Raw genomic sequence first — 18,939 nt, forward strand, 5'->3', positions numbered from 1 at the left:
CAACATCAACTCATGGCCAGGTCCACTCTATCTGTACCTCATCCATCCATCACCTGCTACAGTATCATGGAGTAAATCCCAGCCTATATTTTAGGGTGTGCATTTTAATGAAAAACCTCTGGAAAGTACTTAGTACAAAAGGCTGGTTAAGCCCCTACTAGAATTCTAAGAGTTTTCCAGGGGGTGCCATAAAGCAGGATGACCACCATTTTTAAGAACCAAGGTCATATCCAGTAACCAAACCAAAAGAAATGCAGACAGGAGCTGTCATCCAATGAACTGCACATTGTAGGATTAAAAGCCAAATCTCCTACCATGTTCATGCAGCCACAAGCCCATCTTGTCCAAAAATGATTTCAAATAATGCTCTGCCTCTTGTAGCTACTGCTACTGTAAGGAGGCATATAAGAGAGAATACCAAACACTATCTTGGCAGTATCATTCATGTTCCCACTCTTCTCTAGAGGACACCTCAGAGGCTAGCATATCTTACTGATAAAGCCACAGACTCCAAGAACATATTTCAAAGCAGAACTACTGATTGTTGGCCTTAGGTAGCTATGCTTAAAACATATAACGCTATTTTTATAACCTTTCTGTTTATATAAAACTCCATCAGAAATGGAAGCTCCTTGAGGACAGAGATTTGAAACAATTTCCTTTTCTGCCATAAGCGAGCACTTGGCACAATGCCAGCACCAGGACTAGGTCCTACATGCTAACACTATCCTCTGTCACGGCATACCCACATTCTCCTCCAGAACCCAGACAGGCACCAAGATCTTTCAGGCCTCTAGGGGATGCAGGAAGAGGCCAGATACAGCTAATCTGAGGAAGGTTTAAAAAAATAAAAAATAAAAAAAGGAAGGACAAGAGGTCTTCTGAGAGTTTGCAGAGGGTTCTGAAGGGCAGAGATGCTTACAGGAGGTTTGAGGAGACAAAATTCAAACACATGGGTTAGAGAAATGGGCAACAGGAAGCAGTTCAGTTCAGGCTGGAGTCTGAAGAAGTTACGTTAAGTTTTTCAACAGACCAAGATAATCAAAGTGGCACTTTTAGTGGATATATCAGAAAATATGAAATAGAAGGAGAAAAAGATTTATTTAGATCTCCTCTCTCACCATTCTAAAAAAGGAGGTGGCAGAAACTAAAGGCAAAGAGATCTTAAAATTATTTTATGGTAGAGGTCAAACTATTTTTTTTCCCCAGCTCTCAGCATCTATCTAAAAGTTAAAATAACGGAAGACACTCAGGAAACACTTGTTTATTGGGAATCAATGAGTTCTTAACCTATCCCAATTACCAATAACAAAGAAAATCAAATGGTTTATAAAAAGCACTTCGATGAAAAGGAACAATACCTGCCACCCCGTCCCTCCCCAGCCTCCCAGTCTTCCTATCAAGGAGAAATCTCTACAGTTCTGGTTGTCACCAACCTCATTGAGCATGCCCATAATTCTATAGCAGATTTAGTTTACTTATACCACTCCCTACCACCCCCTTCCAAGGCCCAACCTTTTTATATTTAAATTACTATTTTCAGTTCCTTCTATCAGTTACCTTTGTAACTTTAAAATATTTACAGGACCAGAATTCCATTTTCTTCCTTGTGCTTCCAAAGCCACTATCCTTGGGCCATTCAAAGAAGGATATTCTTTATACATTAGGCACAAATACGTTATCTCTATTTAGTAGCCACCAATTACTTATACTTGTGCCACTTATGTGTTTGATTTGTATTTGCTTACAACTTTTTGCATATAGTTTTTCTGCTTTGCACAGGAATTCTAATTCCCTTGCCCCTTGTAAAAAGTTCTATGGTTTCTTCACTGTATTCCAACTATCTTCCAGCTTCTTCATTTTACCTGTTGCTTGGAATCTATCCATTCCCGTTCCCGAATGAATTTTTCTTGGATCCCATCAAATCTGTGTTCAAATTTGGGCTGGCTACTTTCCAGGGTAAAACAGAGTTCCTACTGTACAGGTAACATGAGACTTTTTATTGGACTACTAGGTTAGTTCAGCCATTTCTTGAGTATTTTCCTCATTTTTTATTTTCATCTGCCAAGTTAACTGCTTCAGTAAAGGTATAAGGAAAGAAAATTTTGGGAGTCCTTGCACATCTGAAAACAAGTGTATTCTGCTATGACAAATTCTAGGTTCAAAATCATTCTCCCTCAGGACTTGGAAGACTGCTGTTCCACTGCCTTCTGGTTGTCACTTTTGTGGATGACAAACTGATTCCCATTTCTTTTAGAAGACCCAGTGTATACAGAAACTTTTAGGGTTTTCCATCTATTCTTGTTTTTCTGAAATTCTAGCACTGCGTCTTTCTTTCTTCTTCTGGGCATTGGGTAGAACCTTTCAATATGAAGAATGCTCCTTTCTTTAGATCCTGGAAATTTTCTTCTTCTTATACTTTTAAATATTTCCCTCCTTTCAATTTTTTGTTCTCACTTCCCAGAAATTCTGGTAGATGATGGATCTCTGAATTGATCCTCTATGTCTCTTTTTTCCGCATCAATTTTTGCCTGTATTTTGGCTTTATATTGAGATTTTCTCTTGATTTTTATCTTCTGATCTACGGAATATTTTTTAACTTGACAAACGCGTAATTCATCTCTATGAGCTTTTTTATTTTGACAGTTTCTTCCAGATGGCATCTCCGATTGTTTCATGGATGCCATATCTTCTTGAATATCTAGGAGAATACTAAATAGTATGCTTTTAAAAACAAGCAAAATCATCTACTGGTCTGTTTCAGCTCAGATCAATTTTCCTATTTCTCTTCCATTTTGCATGTTTTCCTCAAATGTCTGGTGATTCTTGGTTAAAAAAACAAAGGGTCACCAAAAAAGGGAATGAAGTAGTGATGCATGCTATAACTTGGATGAACCTCAAAAACATCATGCTAAGTGAAAGCAACCAGACACAAAAGGTCATATATTGCATGATTCCATTTATATGACATATATAGAATAAGTAAATCCATAGAGACAAAAAAGCAGATTAGTGGTTGCCCAGGGCTGGGGGGAGTGAGAAATAACTGTTTAATGGGTACCAGGTTTCCTTTTGGGTAATGAAAATGTTCTGGAACTAGATGGAGATTATGGTTCCACACTGTGAATGTACTAAATGCCACTGAATTTCAACTTTAAAATGGTTAATTTTATATGAATGTTACAATTTTAAAAGGGGAGCAGGTGTCAGGAAAATGAATCCTAACTCTGTGTACATGGACAGAACCCGTCAACTGAGAGGCTTTTCTTTAGGGTGCTTAATTAGAGGCAGCATATACATAAGACTCAAGAGCCCCCAAAGTGACCAATGAGGTCAGCCCAATGTCACACTCTCTAAGGGCCCTATTTCTTCCCAGGTTATCCTATTTCTTAAAAATAAGGAGACTATTTTGTCTAGAAACCAAGTGGGAGCAGGGTTAACTATTTTACATAGAAATCTTTAATTAACCCTCTCATTTGCAGCTCACTTATCTCTTCCATCCAGCCTTTGTCAGTCAAATCAGAGCTCAGTCTCTTCGAAGATCTGCTGGACAAACTGGCTCCTATGTGCAAGGTCCCCACAAGCCACCCCCTCTACTTATTCTCTTTGTTGTATTATGAGTTTATAACATGAATATGCCTTTACTTTCATTTTCATGATATTTCAAAATAGAAAACCACCCCTAAATTTACCTCATGCTCTTCATCATCATCTCTCTCCCTGCCCTCTCCAACTCTCCAGGCGAACCACTGATTTACTTTCCTTCACAATGGGTTTGCATTTTCTAGAATTTTATATGATTCAAATCATAAAATATTTACTCTTTTCTCCCCCTGAGTTCCCTCATGCAGCATACTTTTTTGGGATTTACCAATGACACTTATATAAGCCATTCACTTTTTATACTGCTGAGAAGTATATTGTTCTATGGGCACGCCATTATTTGTTCATTCATCTGTTTGTGGATATTTGGGTTGTTTCCAGTTTTTGGCTATTGCAAATAAAACTGCTACAGACATTTGAATACCAAACAAACAAAAACAAATGGAGGGGGGACAAAGGTATGTAAGGACAACCAACCATCTTGTAGCAGAAGCCAATGTTAACACTCTAGCAAAAAATAAAAAATAAAAAAATGAAGTGTTCTATGTCATAAAATTCAAAACTTTTAAAACATTCACATTGTATTTATGATTGCAGATATTATTAGTCATTTTTACAGCTACTCATTATCAGCATGGTCCTAAAAACCCACTTTTATCTTGATAATCGATGACACAGGAAGTTACATTTAGACATCAAAAATATTACAGGAAAAAAAATACAAGAAACCTATCCAACTTGTCAGTATAGTTGGGTGTCTTTATCCTACTCCCACTCCAGTTATGAAACCAGTACACTCTGAATGTTGGACACATCCTTTTGGCAGCCAAAGAAAGAACGCACTCTTTCTTCCTTGCTTCGATAACCTGAATTGTTTCACAATTTTTTTTGTACTTCCACATGAATTCTCCACACGAATATAATGTATAATACCTTGCCTCGCCTCTGAAGATTTTGTTTTTATTATGTCTGCATGAAGTTCAGGCTTCTGTATCAGAATTGACAACACTAATTCTGAGATACACCACAAGCTGGGAACCATACATTTACCAGGTATATACTGTCTCTGCTTAGAATTCAGTCGGCTTCATGGAAGTCCTCTGATAAGTGTGTCTTCTATTTACAAATGGGAACATACAGAAGTAGAGGTCTGGGATTAAATTCTCAACTTTTGCATTTATTGACAAATCAACAAAAAGCAACTCTCAAAGAGTTTAAGCCCTGGCTTACAAACAACAGTTTCCAATTAGCATAAATACACAGCAAGAAACATGCACAGAGTGGTACAGAGACAGGAGTGTCCAACTCTGCCTGGGGAACAGGGAGGGCTTCGCGGGAGAAGGGAGTCAAGGGTAAATCCTCAGCTTCCAGCTTGGTGGATGGTGGTATCACCAATTAAGACAGAGAATCCAGGAAGCTAAGTTTAATGGCATTGGAGTTATTTCTTGTAAAAGGAGGCAAAGCTATCTACAGACTCTGGAAAATGAGAGCCTAAAGTAAGGGATAAAAGAAATGAGAATGAGTAGAGCATGTACTGGCCAAGAAAAAAATCGCTAGTCAAAGAGCAAATTTCCCAGACGGAGACCACTCTGTTCATGATTATAAGAACAGCTCTGTTCTGTTAAAATCTCTAAACCAACCTTTTGCTTACTCTCCCGGTATTTTTCTCCATTTATGGTTGATAACTTGTGGTTTTCACAGTAAAACCATTTCATGTGTATAAAGGTTCGTGACAGTTCAAAGAAAAGGGAACACAACATAAGCTTCAAATTCTGACAATTCATGTCAACTTGAGTAATCAAGCCACAGCGTAGACACATTTTAGGAAGAGCAAGATAAGAAGCTTCCTGTATCTCTATACCTTTCTCAAATCTTTCCTATAACTCTTCCCTTTTTTGGGCAGAGAAATCTAATCTGTAAATTTTTTCCTAGAGCAGTAAGGGCAAAGGCAAAGTAAAAAACAAAAAACAAAACAAAACACCAAGAACAGGGGAGACAGGGACAGAGCACAAGTTAAAGAAAAGTAAGGAGATGCCCCAATAAGAACCCCAAAAGCAACTAAGCACTTCATTAAGTAGTGCTATTAATGCAGGCCCAAGACCAAACACTGCAGTCAACCAAAAATGTAGGAATAACAGACAAGCTATATTCCCCTGCATCCTTTTCCTGGTCCCAATTCAAAATTCATTTTGTGTTATTTTTACTTTTCTTATCAGTGGGCCCCAGGAGAAGGGAACCAGAGGCTCTGAAGACAAAAAAAAATCCAAAGTACATGATCCATCTACTACATGCACACTCAGAGACATCATCAGCAATATGTCACCCAGAACCTTCCTCAATGTGGCTTTTAGCCTATAACCAAAAATGCACAATCCTAAGAATTCTAAGGAACCACAACAAATATGTGAAAGTAACAATCCCATTGTTCTGCACTTGCCCTGCCTCCACCATGACCATTTGTTTGAACATTCATGTGCCAGGCACTTTACATGCATTATCGCATTTAATGCAGTGAAGGAGGTATTTTTATCATTATTTTACACATGAGAAAACTGAAGCTTAGAGATGTTGAGAAAGTTGCCCAAGGTCACATTATATTAAATGTCAAAAAAGGGAATGGAGCCCAACCATCTGACCACTAGCTCAGGCTCTGGCCAAGGCCCAACAGACACAAAGGCCACATTCATGAAAGTGTTCACAGCAACATAACCAGTCCCCAAGAAATGTAACACATAAGTACTTACCTAAATGCCCAATAGGGAAAGTCTGAGCAAATTATGGCTCAATATGATGATGTGATATTTAGCCATTTAAAGTAATTTATGAGGATGAAATAAAAAAAGGGGGAAATATTTAAAATACAGGCATACCTCATTTCATTGTATTTTGCAGATATTGTATTTTTTTATAAAGTGAAGGTCTGTGGCAACCCTGCATCAAGTTAGTCTATCAGTACCATTTTTCTAATAGCATTTGCTTACTTCATGTCTCTGTGTCACATTTTGGTAACTCTTCAAAAATTTCAAATTTTTTCATTATTATTATATTCGCTATGGTGACCTGTGATCAGTGATTACAACTTGCTAAAAGCTCAGATGATGGTTAGCGCTTTTTAAGCAATAAGGTATTTTTTTATTAAGATATTTACATTGTTTTATAGACACGATGCTATTGCACACTTAACAGACTACAGTATAGTGTAAACATAACTTTTATTTGCACTGGGAAACAAAAAAATTCGTATGATTTGCTTTTTTGTGGGATTTACTTTATTGCAGTGGTCTGGAACCAAACGTGCAATATCTCTGAGGCATGCCTGTATATAAGAAAAAAGCAGAATATAAAAATACATGTACATAACAATTACCAGAATGTAACGTCAACCAGGGCAGGGACCTATCTACGTCGTTTGATGCTATTTTTCCAGTGCTTGGCACACAGTAACTGCTTAATAAGCATCGGCTGAATGAACGAATTGAAGCACCGTAATATTACATACGAATACAGGTAAGACCTGAAGGATTACAAGCAAGGAAGAAAACTTTTATTTTAGGTTAAGGAACTATGAAGAATATTTCTCCTTTAAATACTGTGGTAACATCTCAACAATAAAAAGTTAAATATAAGTAAGTTAAGGATTAGAACACAAATGTAGGAGTAAAAGCACCCCTTAAGGGGGCGCCTGGGTGGCTCACTCAGCTGAGCGGCTTTTTTTTTTTTTTTTTAAGATTTTATTTATTTGTTTGAGAGAGAGAGAGCATGAGGGGGTTGGGGAAGCAGGGAGAGGGAGAAGCAGACTCCCCACTGAGCAGGGAGCCCACCGCAGGGCTCGATCCCAGGACCCTGGGATCATGACTCAAGCTGAGGCAGACACTTAACCGACTGAGCCACCCAGGCACCCCGTGGCTGACTATTGATTCCAGCTCCCGTCATGATCTCGGGGTCCTGGGGTTGAGCCCCGTGTTGTAGGGCTCGGCAGGGAGCGTGCCTGGGATTCTCTCCCTCTGCCCTTCCCCCTGCTTCTGTGCTCTCTAAAATAAATAAATCATAAAATAAAATAAGACCACCCCTTGATTACCCATGGTTCCTGTGATAGCGTGCAAGCGCAAGAAAAAGACTAGAATAAAAGCTGGCCTTGAATCTGATTGAAAGCTTCTTTTCTGGAAGGCGGTAAACATGATGTGTGTACTGCCAGGTGCACAGTGAGCACACAAAGTCAATGATGACAATAACCTTTCTAAACTGGCAAGATAGGGACAACTGTTAGCACTAGTTGTACTTAGGCAATTCTCAACGTCACTCTGGACATTTCTCATCTCCCTTTTAAAAATAAATTTGTACATCAGTAAAATGCACATTAGATTTCCAGACTAAAGGCATCATGAAGTATGTCAACACACCCACTAACAACCAGCTATCTGAAACAAAGGAATTTAATTTAGATTCTATTGAGATACAGGCATGCAAAGAAACCTGACATCAGGTCATAAAAATAGAAATGAGATGGCTTCTCAACACATAAACACTCAGTGTTACCAGGCCCAGCTTGAGGATACTTTCCCCTTAATAGTAATAAAAAAACAACAATTACCATTAACAAATACATAAATAAAAATGAAATGGTCTAAAATCCTGCTATATCAGGATACAAAAAAGTTGACGTAATAAGTAAAATTAAAGTCTTTTCCAGATATTATACAAAAACTTGGTACCACTTAAGACTAAATATAAGGTATTTTGTGAAGAACATCAATTGCTCATGTTACCAGTACCAAATGCATAGAAATAGATTGTTTTGAACACGAAACTATAAAGACTTCTGTACTTGGAGTCAGAAGCCCTGAAAACTAATTATGATTCATCCACAAAGGGGAAAATTGATCCACAGAAAAAGAATCACAAAACATTTTCCAGCCACATTTTGCTGAATATCAAATACTAGATTTTAAAATAAATTCAAGCAAGAGGGTGGCAGAATAAAGTATTCTTTCCCAGCTCTACTGTAGTTAATACAGAAATTCATAAAGCAAGAACTAGAAACACTCATTATAGCCAGCTTATTTCTCCAATCCTATCTGGGGGAACACAAGGCTTAAGAAGTGAACAGCCGCAGTTCAGCAATGAAGAAGTTTAAAAAATCCAATAGCAAAGACACCCCAGGCTTCATTCACAATCCTCCACATTTTACTCCCTTTAACCTATACTTCTTAGTCTCCTGCTTTAGCTCAGAAGGTAACTTTCCCACCCCCATGCTTATTAACCCGTGGGGCTTGGACTTGACTCGTGTTACCTGCACTGCCCTTCTACTCCACCTTGAAGGATCTCCTGCAACACAAAGCTCCGAGAGCTCACTTTGGCTCCATTAGACTAGATCTAGCCCAAAATGGACTATTTCTTCTCCTTTCTTATGTGTTTGGGTGGGGCCCTGAATCACATTCCTCCTCTCCTGCCCACACCCCTAGCATGCTGCTCAAAGAGTAGCATGCGGGAGACTCCTCTGGCCCATCACCAATGAAAGCCAGCCTGGAATATCTGGGCAGCTTGATTGCAAATGCCTCAGGAGTTTCACAGAACAGCACTAACAGGATTCACTGAATGACAAAATTCTTCTTGACTAACTACTACATATTTTGCAATAAAAATGTCTGTTCAAAGAAAAGGCCTCTCTCATCTATAACAATCAAATAGTCTTTGTGTGAGTTTCATATGAAAATACAGGGTTTTAAAAAGTTAGCTTTGTTTTCCTTGAAGACTTTCTTTAAGACCTAAAGACATACACAATCATGACAAATATTTACCAGAGATTTTCCCCCTCCTACAATATAATAACTCACCTGGCAATCATCTAATCTCTAATGACTACAGTTGACACTTGAACAACATGGGTTTGAACCGTACAGAGCCACTTACAATTTTTTTTACAATACTGTACTGTAAATGGCTTTTCCTTATGACTTTCTTAACATTTTCTTTTCACTAGCTTACTTTATTGTAAGAATCTGGTATGTAATACATGTAACATACAGAGTATGTGTTGACTGTTATTGGTAAGGCTTCCAGTCAACAGTAAACTACTAGTATTAAGTTCTGGGGGAGTCAAAAGTTATATGCATATTTTTGGCAGTGTGGGGGTTGGCACCCCTAATCCCCATCATTGTACAAGGGTCAACTGTATCCTATCTGTGTAAGATGACAGTTCATTCTAAAAACAATGCTTCTGTTTTGCCATTATTTGAACACCAGTAGTTTCCTCCAATAACAGATAAGCATTTTCTCTGTTGTCTATCCTTAGCCCTTAATCTGATTTCCTGGGCACTTTCCTTTCTCAATTAATGATCTTACTCATGGACTTGTCTTACAACACATACAGGAAGTTACCTTGACACCAGGCGCCCTCACTAAACCAAAAACCCAGTGTCCCAGACAACTGGAATTTTAATATTTAAGAGACATCAAATCTCAAAAGGCAACAAAAGGCTTAATTTTATGCTAGACAATGGCTCATCCATAGGTAACTGCCAACACACAAACAAAACAAGTAAAACAGACGAGTATCAGTGAAAAAGGCAAGCCAGTCCTCAAACTTAGCTTTCATTCATAAACAACTGTTCATATGGCTATAATTTTAAACCATATACATGTCATATTTTCTACCAGCCACATAGCACCTAAATCATATGAAAGAATTAAGTATCTTGATATGTCACAGAGTTGTACAAACAGCACCATGATCACCACTGATCTCCACTCTCAGATACACATGCAACAGGGGAGCTAGAATAGCCAAAGCACCAATAAACACTGTTCTGTAAATGTAGCACGTAAAGTATTCCCTCTCATCTCATAAAATATTAATTACAAAAATAAAAATGTTAAGTTTTTAGCCAGCCTGAAAAAGGAAGATCGTATGTGATTCCCTCTCCTTTACCCTTAACCAAGCTGTTTTTGCCTAGCCTCTTTGGTCAAATTCTCAAACTACTTAAAACACCACTGAGTCCCTTTATGTGCAGCCAAGCCACCAAAAGAGCCAGGACCCTTGCTGCCTTGCCCCAGAAAGAAAATGGTTATTAGCATGCTTCTCAGTGAGGTCTAGGGAGGGGGGAAAAATCTATCTTCTACCGTGATCTAAATTTTCATGGACTATTTTCCCCTTTGCCCCATTTTCTCTTTAACCCTTTCCTAGTGTTTCAACTTTCTTCCATCTCTTTTTATTTCTTCCTCTCTATACCAAGTTCGTTTTGCTCCTTCCTTTCATGATCTTGAGGGTCAGAACAATGCCTTTTCCTAATAGCAGAGAAGGATGTACAGTAGACGGACTAGGGAATCTAGTTCACAGCAGCATCAGCTATTGTCATCAACAGCTGACAAAATTCACAGTATCCAAGAAACTATTCAACACCTACTATGGATGAAACATTGTGACAGGAATGATGGGGAGAAAAGGTATAAAGCAGTTTCTGCCCTCCATGAAGTGACAATCTAGTTGGAGAGATCAGGCAAAAATACATGGAAAGGTAAAACAACACAAAGCGGTCCAAAGACTGCAGTATGTACTCTAATATACATGAGTTGTAATGTTCAGGCACCGAGAAGAAAGGAGGGTACAACCACTGTGCTGTAGGGGTCTCAAGAAGGCTCACTCAGGAAAAGTACAAGCTAGACTCTGAAGGAGCCCTCAAGGTATAAAAGGTGAGGAAGGAAAGGGAGGGCTTTCTAAAATGGGGAGAAGACTTTCCAGAGGGCTGACCCTATATCAGCTTAACAGCAAGGAAAAATGTAAAATGGGTAAATTTTATGTTACATGTATTTTACCACAATTAAAAAAAAAGGATAGGTGTCTGGGCCCCTCAGCTGTCTCCAGCAGGGTAGGAAAGTCAGCACAGATGGAACAGAATTCTTATGCACAGATGAGAACATCTGATGAACTTAGTCAACTGAAACTGTCCAGCACGTAGCCACACCTGATGATACCTTTTCTAATTTTAAATACCAACACTGTGTATAACCTGACAAAATGGTTAAAGCAAAAGAAACTAGTTGACCAGATAGAGAGGTGTGTGCATTGTGAGGAAGAGATCTGATGCCTTTTCCAGCAAGGAAATATCCTCTGGAAACAGAGGTCCCAGCAGCTTTGCTAAAGCTATGGGGTAGAAATCCCAAATCCAGAGGTTCCAATGGGTCTCCATTCTTCACAGTTTTCTGACCACAAGAGAGGAAGTCTGCAACCCTCCCAGGAGCGAGTCACAAAAAAAGCTGTAGATTACAACTTCCCACTAGTTGCTAATAAAGCCCTGAATATCCAAATCGAAGGTATTAGTGAGCCTTTGCTGACCACCTGGGGAAAAAAAAAATCCCTAAACTAGTAGATAAAGTAGCTTTTAGAGAAATCACACACGGCATACCTTAGTTACTTCCATTTAAATACCAACAAGAAAATTACTTGGTTAAAATCATGCCAATGTGCCCTTGACCTTCAATTTAAGCAGATAACAAGATCCATATAACAGTTCCTGAAGGAAGGGCAATGAAATAAGAGAAATGTCCCCACTTTCACATAATGGCCAACATTAGAGGAGAAAGAAACATGCTGGGAAATTGTCTAAATGACCATAAAAATATTCATAGTACATAGTGTTTTATGTGAGTGGACTATGTACTAGTCTAATATTACATAGCACAAAACGTACATGGTAAGGACAATAACCCGCCTGAGGTGCAAGATTGAAAAGCATACTAATTTTGTGTTAAAAATAAGATTCTTGCTGGAATAACTAACTCTTTAAAGTTTCCATATAACACCCCCAAAATCAAGGAAATACAAGCTAAAATCTCTTTCAACATTAGATATTAGTATATGAAACAATGGAGTTCAATTAGCCCAAAGGCACTGATTATTCAGGGCACATTCTGGGTACCTCTCAAGACATTTGCCAGAAATTCACACATGGTTATATGGAGGATGGTGATTCTGAGGCTAATCTTATCTTACCTCATAAAGTTTTATAAGACTCACTTTCTGAAACCAGTGTTAATCTACATAATTCTGCTTCTATGTATTTCCAGTCTATCCTGAATCCACCCCATCCTTCCTAATTCTTAGTAACTTGGGAATTTGAGAGCCTTAAATATGCATATTTTAGAAAACAAAGTAAAGCATCAAATGTCCAACTAATACAACGCATACCTAAATTTAGTTTCACTACAGTGCCATTCATTCAATCAGTCTGGAGGAGACATCAGTTAGCAACAGCTTGTATTTAGATTTAATTGGGGGAATTACACTTGAAATTGACAACACTGCTCACCTTTAGGACAGAGGCTAAGCTGGTCATGTGCTCATTGAGGGCACCCTCGGACTCCTTGTAGGTCAAACAGGTGAACTGGTACTCCTCAGGATCAAAGGCGTCGGCCCCCTGCTGCTCCACATCGCTGGCTACTCCCACGTAATAGTCCTCTATGTCCCCAGGGTCCTCATCCTCTTCTTCCTCCTCACAATTTGGGTCATAGTCCTCTTCATTGCTGTCAGACCCCTGGCTATTCATGTCCACAGACATCTTAGCATCCAGCCAAGTTGCAGATCAGGAAAGCAGTTTTTTTCCCTCCCCCCAAACTTTACCACTTTCTCAAATGCATTAGTGTTTTTTGTCCTCTAAGGAAGGAAAAGAAAAAAATAAGTGTTACTTACTTTCACTATGAGAAGTTATAACAGTAACCACTGAAGAATCAAAATGGCATAGCCTGGTCCTATCCCCATTATGGCCTATTCCAACTCTGGTCTCATATTGGAAACACCATCATCTCCCTGACCAGGCTTATCTAAGGAAAACTCATTCCTTGACAAGCAGAAGCAGCTAATAATGGTAACTGCACATGAAGGGCCTGGCATGAAAGAGTCAGGAAGGCCATTTACTCCATGCCAAAGGGTCAAATTCCCAAGGATTTATCCTTCCTGCAGGAGTCCTTAAGAAAGAGGCACATCCCCACAGTTGGAGGCCCACAAGGGAAGCAACCTAAAGGTTGAGCTACCAAAATTTAAAATCTCTTTGCTAATTATGCCCCACTGGGAAGTGACATAGACGGTACACAAATGACACAATTCCTTTCTACTATAATGTCTAGGAAAAGAATACCACTGTTTCACAGACATAACTCTCAGATATCTGGAAAACAGGTGCATGGTTAGTAAAGAAAATGAAAGACACAAAGCTCTTCAACAACCTCCTCTAGTCTGCAAAGTTAACTGATTTTTCAGTTTTAAAGGATTCTACTGGTTCTTTAAAAGGGGTACTTTGACACAAAGAAATTGATCCAATAGCAAAGGAAAACAACAGATATACAGAGAAGATTTTGGCAAATACCCATTAACTTTTCTGCACAAGTACTGTTTCAAGCAATCATCTGCAAGAAACAGTATTAAATAGTGATTTTTTTAAAAAAGATTTTATTTATTTGTCAGAGAGAGAGAGAGCGCACAAGCAGGGGGAGCAACAGCAGAGGGAGAAGCAGGCTCCCCGCTGAGCAAGGAGCCCAATCTGGGACTCAACCCCAGGACTCTGGGATCATGACCTGAGCTGAAGACAGATGCTTAACCCAGTGAGCCACCCAGGCGTCCCTTAAATAGTGATTTAAATCTAAAAACTAATAGGACTTTAAAATGCAAGAGCATCTGGATTGGATGGTATGTAAATAACTTACATAACCAAATCTGGATTAAATACAAAAGTATTTATAAAGTCTATTTGAAATAGTTAAGCTCTCAAGAGGTGGCTCAGTCGGTTAAGTGTCCAACACTTTTATTTTTTTTAAAAATTTTATTTATTTATTTGACAGAGAGAGACAGTGAGAGAGGGAACACAAGCAGGCGGGGTGGGAGAGGGAGAAGCAGGCTCCCCGCTGAGCAGAGAGCCCGATGCGGGGCTCAATCCCAGAACCCTGGGATCATGACCCGAGCCGAAGGCAGACGCTTAACGACTGAGCCACCCAGGCGCCCCAAGTGTCCAACTCTTGATTTGGGTTCAGGTCATGATCTCAGGGTCGTGAGATCAGCAGGGAGTATGCCTGAGATTCTCTCCCTCTGCCCGTCCCCCTGCTCCCACTGTGCGAGCTTTCTCTCTCTAAAAAGAATAAAATAATCTAGGGGTGCCTGCGTGGCTCAGTCAGTTAAACGTCTGCCTTTGGTTCAGGTCATGATCCCAGGGTCCTGGAATCGAGTCCCGCATTGGGCTCCTTGCTCAGCAGGGAGCCTGCTTCTCCCTTGCCCTCTGCCTGCTGCTCCCCCTGCTTGTGCTTGCTCTCTGTCAAATAAATAAATAAAATCTTTAAAAATAAAATGAATACATAAAATAATCTTAAAAAAAAAAGAAATGGATAATCTCTCAAAAAATCAACCATAATTAAGACAAGAAATAAAAATTAAAACACATTAGGGGCATCCGGGTGGCTCAGTCATTAAGCGTCTGCCTTCGGCTCAGGTCATGATCCCGGGGTCCTGGGATCGAGCCCTACATCGGGCTCCCTGCTCGGTGGGAAGCCTGCTTCTCCCTCTCCCACTCCCCCTGCTTGTGTTCCTGCTCTAGCTATCTCTCTCTGTCAAATAAATAAATAAAATCTTTAAAAATTATTTTAAAACACATTAAAATGAACGTGTTAAAAAAAAAAGAACGGGTAGTGAATAACCAGTCTAAAGGACTACAGAGCCACCTTTTAATATAAAAATATCAGTGAATCTAAGTTTGACATGCTAACCATAAATGCCCAGTTTTTTAAAAATCACGTTAATGAGAGAGCAGTAATGTAATATTTGCAGTTTGACTTTTAACAAATTATTTTATATGGTAGAACCACCTAATTACAAACGAACTACGGTACTTTTCCCTTAGGAGAAAAAATTAATCTTTAAATTAAAAATACCTGAATTCTTGAAGATCTTTCAAGATGTCACCCCAAATATTCTGTCATATAATTTCCATCTGAAATGAAAAGAGAAAATTCTATTTATATTTTTGAAGTTGGTACTCTGGTTTTGCAAATTTATTTTTTAACAAGCAAAGACATTTAAAAGGATAAGCAGCAAGGGACCAGAGTAACTATGAAATTATTTTCTTGTAAGTCCCACAGAAACATGTATGTCATATTGAAAAGAGTTACATGGCCTTCTAAAAAAGAAAATATTCAAAGTAAACAGCCAATAATTATTTAACCTAGAATACCGGTAATGTAAATAGGTACCCAATTCCCTCCCTTACTTTGAAAACCCACCACCTTACTCCTATGGTTCAGATTCCCTAAATTACTATCACAATTTCAATCCTAAATGTTACAAAGTGGACAAAGTAAACTGGAACTGACTTAAAATGAGATTTTTAGTATAAAGTCACTTCCATGATGATAATCTAACACAAAATATTGCCAATATTTCAGATCTCACTTTACTCATGAAAAAATTATTTTGAAATAAAAGTGTCCCCAATAGGATGCCCACTAGGCAATATTAATACCCGTGTGCCGCCTCTCTTCTGACATGCTCAAAGGCCATCTGACCTGCTCAGAGATACAGATCTCACTATTCAAGACTAAATAAGTAAGCAAGGCTACTTGCTTATTCAATTAGAAATCTTATGTCTATTTCTTTATCCTTTAGGATTTCTCAGAAAACTTGGGATGCCTGGGTGGCTCAGTCGGTAAAGCGTCTGCCTTCGGCTCAGGTCATGATCCCAGGGTCCTGGGATTGAGTCCCGCATTGGACTCCTTGCTCAGCAGGGAGCCTGCTTCTCCCTCTGCCTGCTGCTCCCCCTGTTTGTGCTCTTTCCCTCTGTACCTCTCTGTCTTTGACAAATAAATAAATAAACTCCTTAAAAAAAAAAAAGGATTTCTTGGAAAACTAAAACTTACAACTTCCAAAAAAATACTTCAAACATAGGTAAATATAAACCAAATGAAAATCAAAGTCCAAACAATGATTATGGAAGATCTAAAATAGTAGAGAACAACTGATTTTTAAAAATCTTTTTTCTTTTACCTGTGTATTATTTAAGGTACTGCTTATTGGGCAAATAAAATTCATAAATATTGCTCCCATCTACAAAATTTCACTACCAATATTAGCTCTCATTTAGTGAGAGCCAATTGCAGGTTTGACTCATTCTCATTAAATTTTCACAACCCTACAAAGTGGCTCTCATCCCCTTCTTACAAATGAGAAAACCACAGTTCAAAAAGGTTAAGCGACTTGCCAGGATCATACTGCTGGTAACCGGTATTACCCAGAGTCAATACTTCCACCAGATCCATTGGCTACAGGGACTCCCCACCACCCTCCCAGAGAACCTAATACTATCCACAAAGCTACCTTCAGAATCATAACAAACAGAAGACCATGCTTTCCACTTTCTCTGGATTTTCCCCCAGGATTTGAACCTAGAGGTTGCCCATAGGCTTCTCACCAACTAAATACTCAAGAAGCAGGAGAAAACTTCATATTCCCCTCCCCTCCAAAAAAAGAGAAAGTGATTTCATACTTAGTGGGAGTTCTAGGTCTAGATTTAAAGATTTATTTATTTACTTATTTATATGAGAGAGAGAGTACACGAGAGGGGGGAGGGTCAGAGGGAGAAGCAGACTCCCCGCTGAGCAGGGAGCCCGATGCAGGACTCGATCCCGGGACTCCAGGATCATGACCTGAGCTGAAGGCAATCGCTTAACAACTGAGCCACCCAGGCGCCCATAGGTCCAGATTTAAATAAAAACTTAATTTTTAATCTTTTCAAAGTTAAATATCCCTAATTCTACTCGAAAGAGTGCTGACATTGTTCAAAGGGGCCAGAATGTTATTACCTTATTAAAAGAACTGATGACAACGCTTTGATTTCCTTTGGATGTTAAATATTATCCCTCCACCCCACACAGAAAAGGAGTAATAGAAATTACCCCCCCCCGCCAAAGTCACGTGTTCAGGAGACGTTGACACCCTCCCTGGGCTAAAGGATCCAAACTGAAGACTTCTCTCTCAGTTTAAAGTTGACGAAAACACTTTTTGGCGACTCTGAAGATGTTTACTCCAGACATAACATTTGGCTCTGAATGGTCATTTACTAACGCTACATCTCCGAAGAAAACTACTTAGCACTTTTAAAATATAAACCAGTAACTTTCCAAAACCCTACACTCTAATACGGTAGCCACTAGCCCCATGTAGTTATTAAAATTTGACTTAAAAATAAAAACCTAAACTTTGGTTTTTCAGTCTCACTAGCCATAAGTCAAATGTTCAATAGCCACGTGTAGCTAGTGGCTACCCTACTTAAGAACGTAAGTATAGAATATGTCGGTTGTGGCAGAAAGTTCTACGGGACAGAGCAACAATCAGTACAGAAGTGAAGTCATCCGACAACACGGCTGTCTCTCCCGCCGCTAGCACAGCAGCGTCCGGCGAGACGGCGGCGCAGCTCCTGGGCCGCACGTTTCTACCGAGGCGCAGGGACAGTCGCGAGGACACGGAGCCCACGCGCAGGGGGACCCTTCGCAGGCGAGCGTTAACTAACTGTGCGGGTGGCACTGCGAGGGCTCCGAACGATGACCAGAGTGAGAAGCCCCGGAGGCGGCGCGTATCCCCGGCGCGCCGGGTGGGGAGGGCCAAGATGCGCCGGCGCCAGTCGGTCAGAGGCGCTGGCCTCCGACCTCTCCGGGAGCTGTGAAGACGGCGGGAGGAGGAAAAACGGAGAAACGCCAGGAGCCAGCCCGCCCCGGTGGTAGCCTTCAGCCGCCCCTCCGCGGGCGGCGCTGGGCGCTGAGACGCGGAACCGGCGGCCGGGGGCACCGGGGCCTCGCGGGCGGCGACGAAGGCGGAGGCGCGCGGAGAGCCCACCCCCCTCCCCGGCCCGCCTGGGTAAACAAGGCCGCGACCCGCGCCGCACACTTACCGGGAGCCGCAGCCCGCGGCCGCTGAGCCCCGGCGGGCCAGACCGGGTCCGGCCGGGCCAGAGGTTTCAGACACAGACGTAGACGCGGCGGGCGGAGGCGACGGGCCGACGCCGGTCAAGGCCCGCGCTCCTTCCTCCCGCGGAGCGGTCTCCGCAGCTCCGGAAGTGCTCAGTGCAGTTGCGTCACTTCCGGCCCGGGGTCGACTCGCGGTCGCCGAGGTCGCGACTGGTGCTGGGTAGCAGCGTCCCTTGGCCAACGCTTCACTGCAGCCCAGCACTCCGATCCCGAGTGTGACCCGGCACGGCCCGCGCCCACGGCTGCGGGAGGCAGCGGAGGAGAGGACTCGGCTTATTGGAGAGTGGTCGAGGCGTCTCTTCCGGCTTTCTCCTACCGGCGCCGCCCGCCGGGATAATTTTA

General features: G+C 40.7%; 1 protein-coding gene across 4 annotated transcripts in view; it reads right to left on the bottom strand.

Moving 5' to 3' along the window:
- ARIH2 (ariadne RBR E3 ubiquitin protein ligase 2) overlaps window positions 1-18,678 on the bottom strand; it is a 49,037-nt gene extending 30,359 nt beyond the window's left edge. For 3 of the 4 annotated variants that reach the window (XM_064596411.1, XM_045862460.3, XM_064596413.1), the window contains exons 1-3: window positions 18,522-18,678; window positions 15,514-15,572; window positions 12,909-13,252 (exon numbers count right to left, since the gene is read on the bottom strand). In XM_064596411.1, coding sequence (XP_064452481.1) covers window positions 12,909-13,157 — 249 coding nt within the window. In that variant the 5' untranslated portion in view covers window positions 13,158-13,252; window positions 15,514-15,572; window positions 18,522-18,678. Of the gene's footprint in view, window positions 1-12,908; window positions 13,253-15,513; window positions 15,573-18,521 lie in introns of those variants that run through there. The other variant, XM_045862461.3, reaches the window with a different exon arrangement.
- Window positions 18,679-18,939: the final 261 nt, after the last annotated feature.

The sequence above is a fragment of the Mirounga angustirostris genome, unplaced genomic scaffold (assembly GCF_029215605.1).
Source record: "Mirounga angustirostris isolate CCGP_5_RB_7025 unplaced genomic scaffold, mMirAng1.0.hap1 SCAF_1, whole genome shotgun sequence".
Taxonomy (NCBI): Eukaryota; Metazoa; Chordata; class Mammalia; order Carnivora; family Phocidae; genus Mirounga; species Mirounga angustirostris.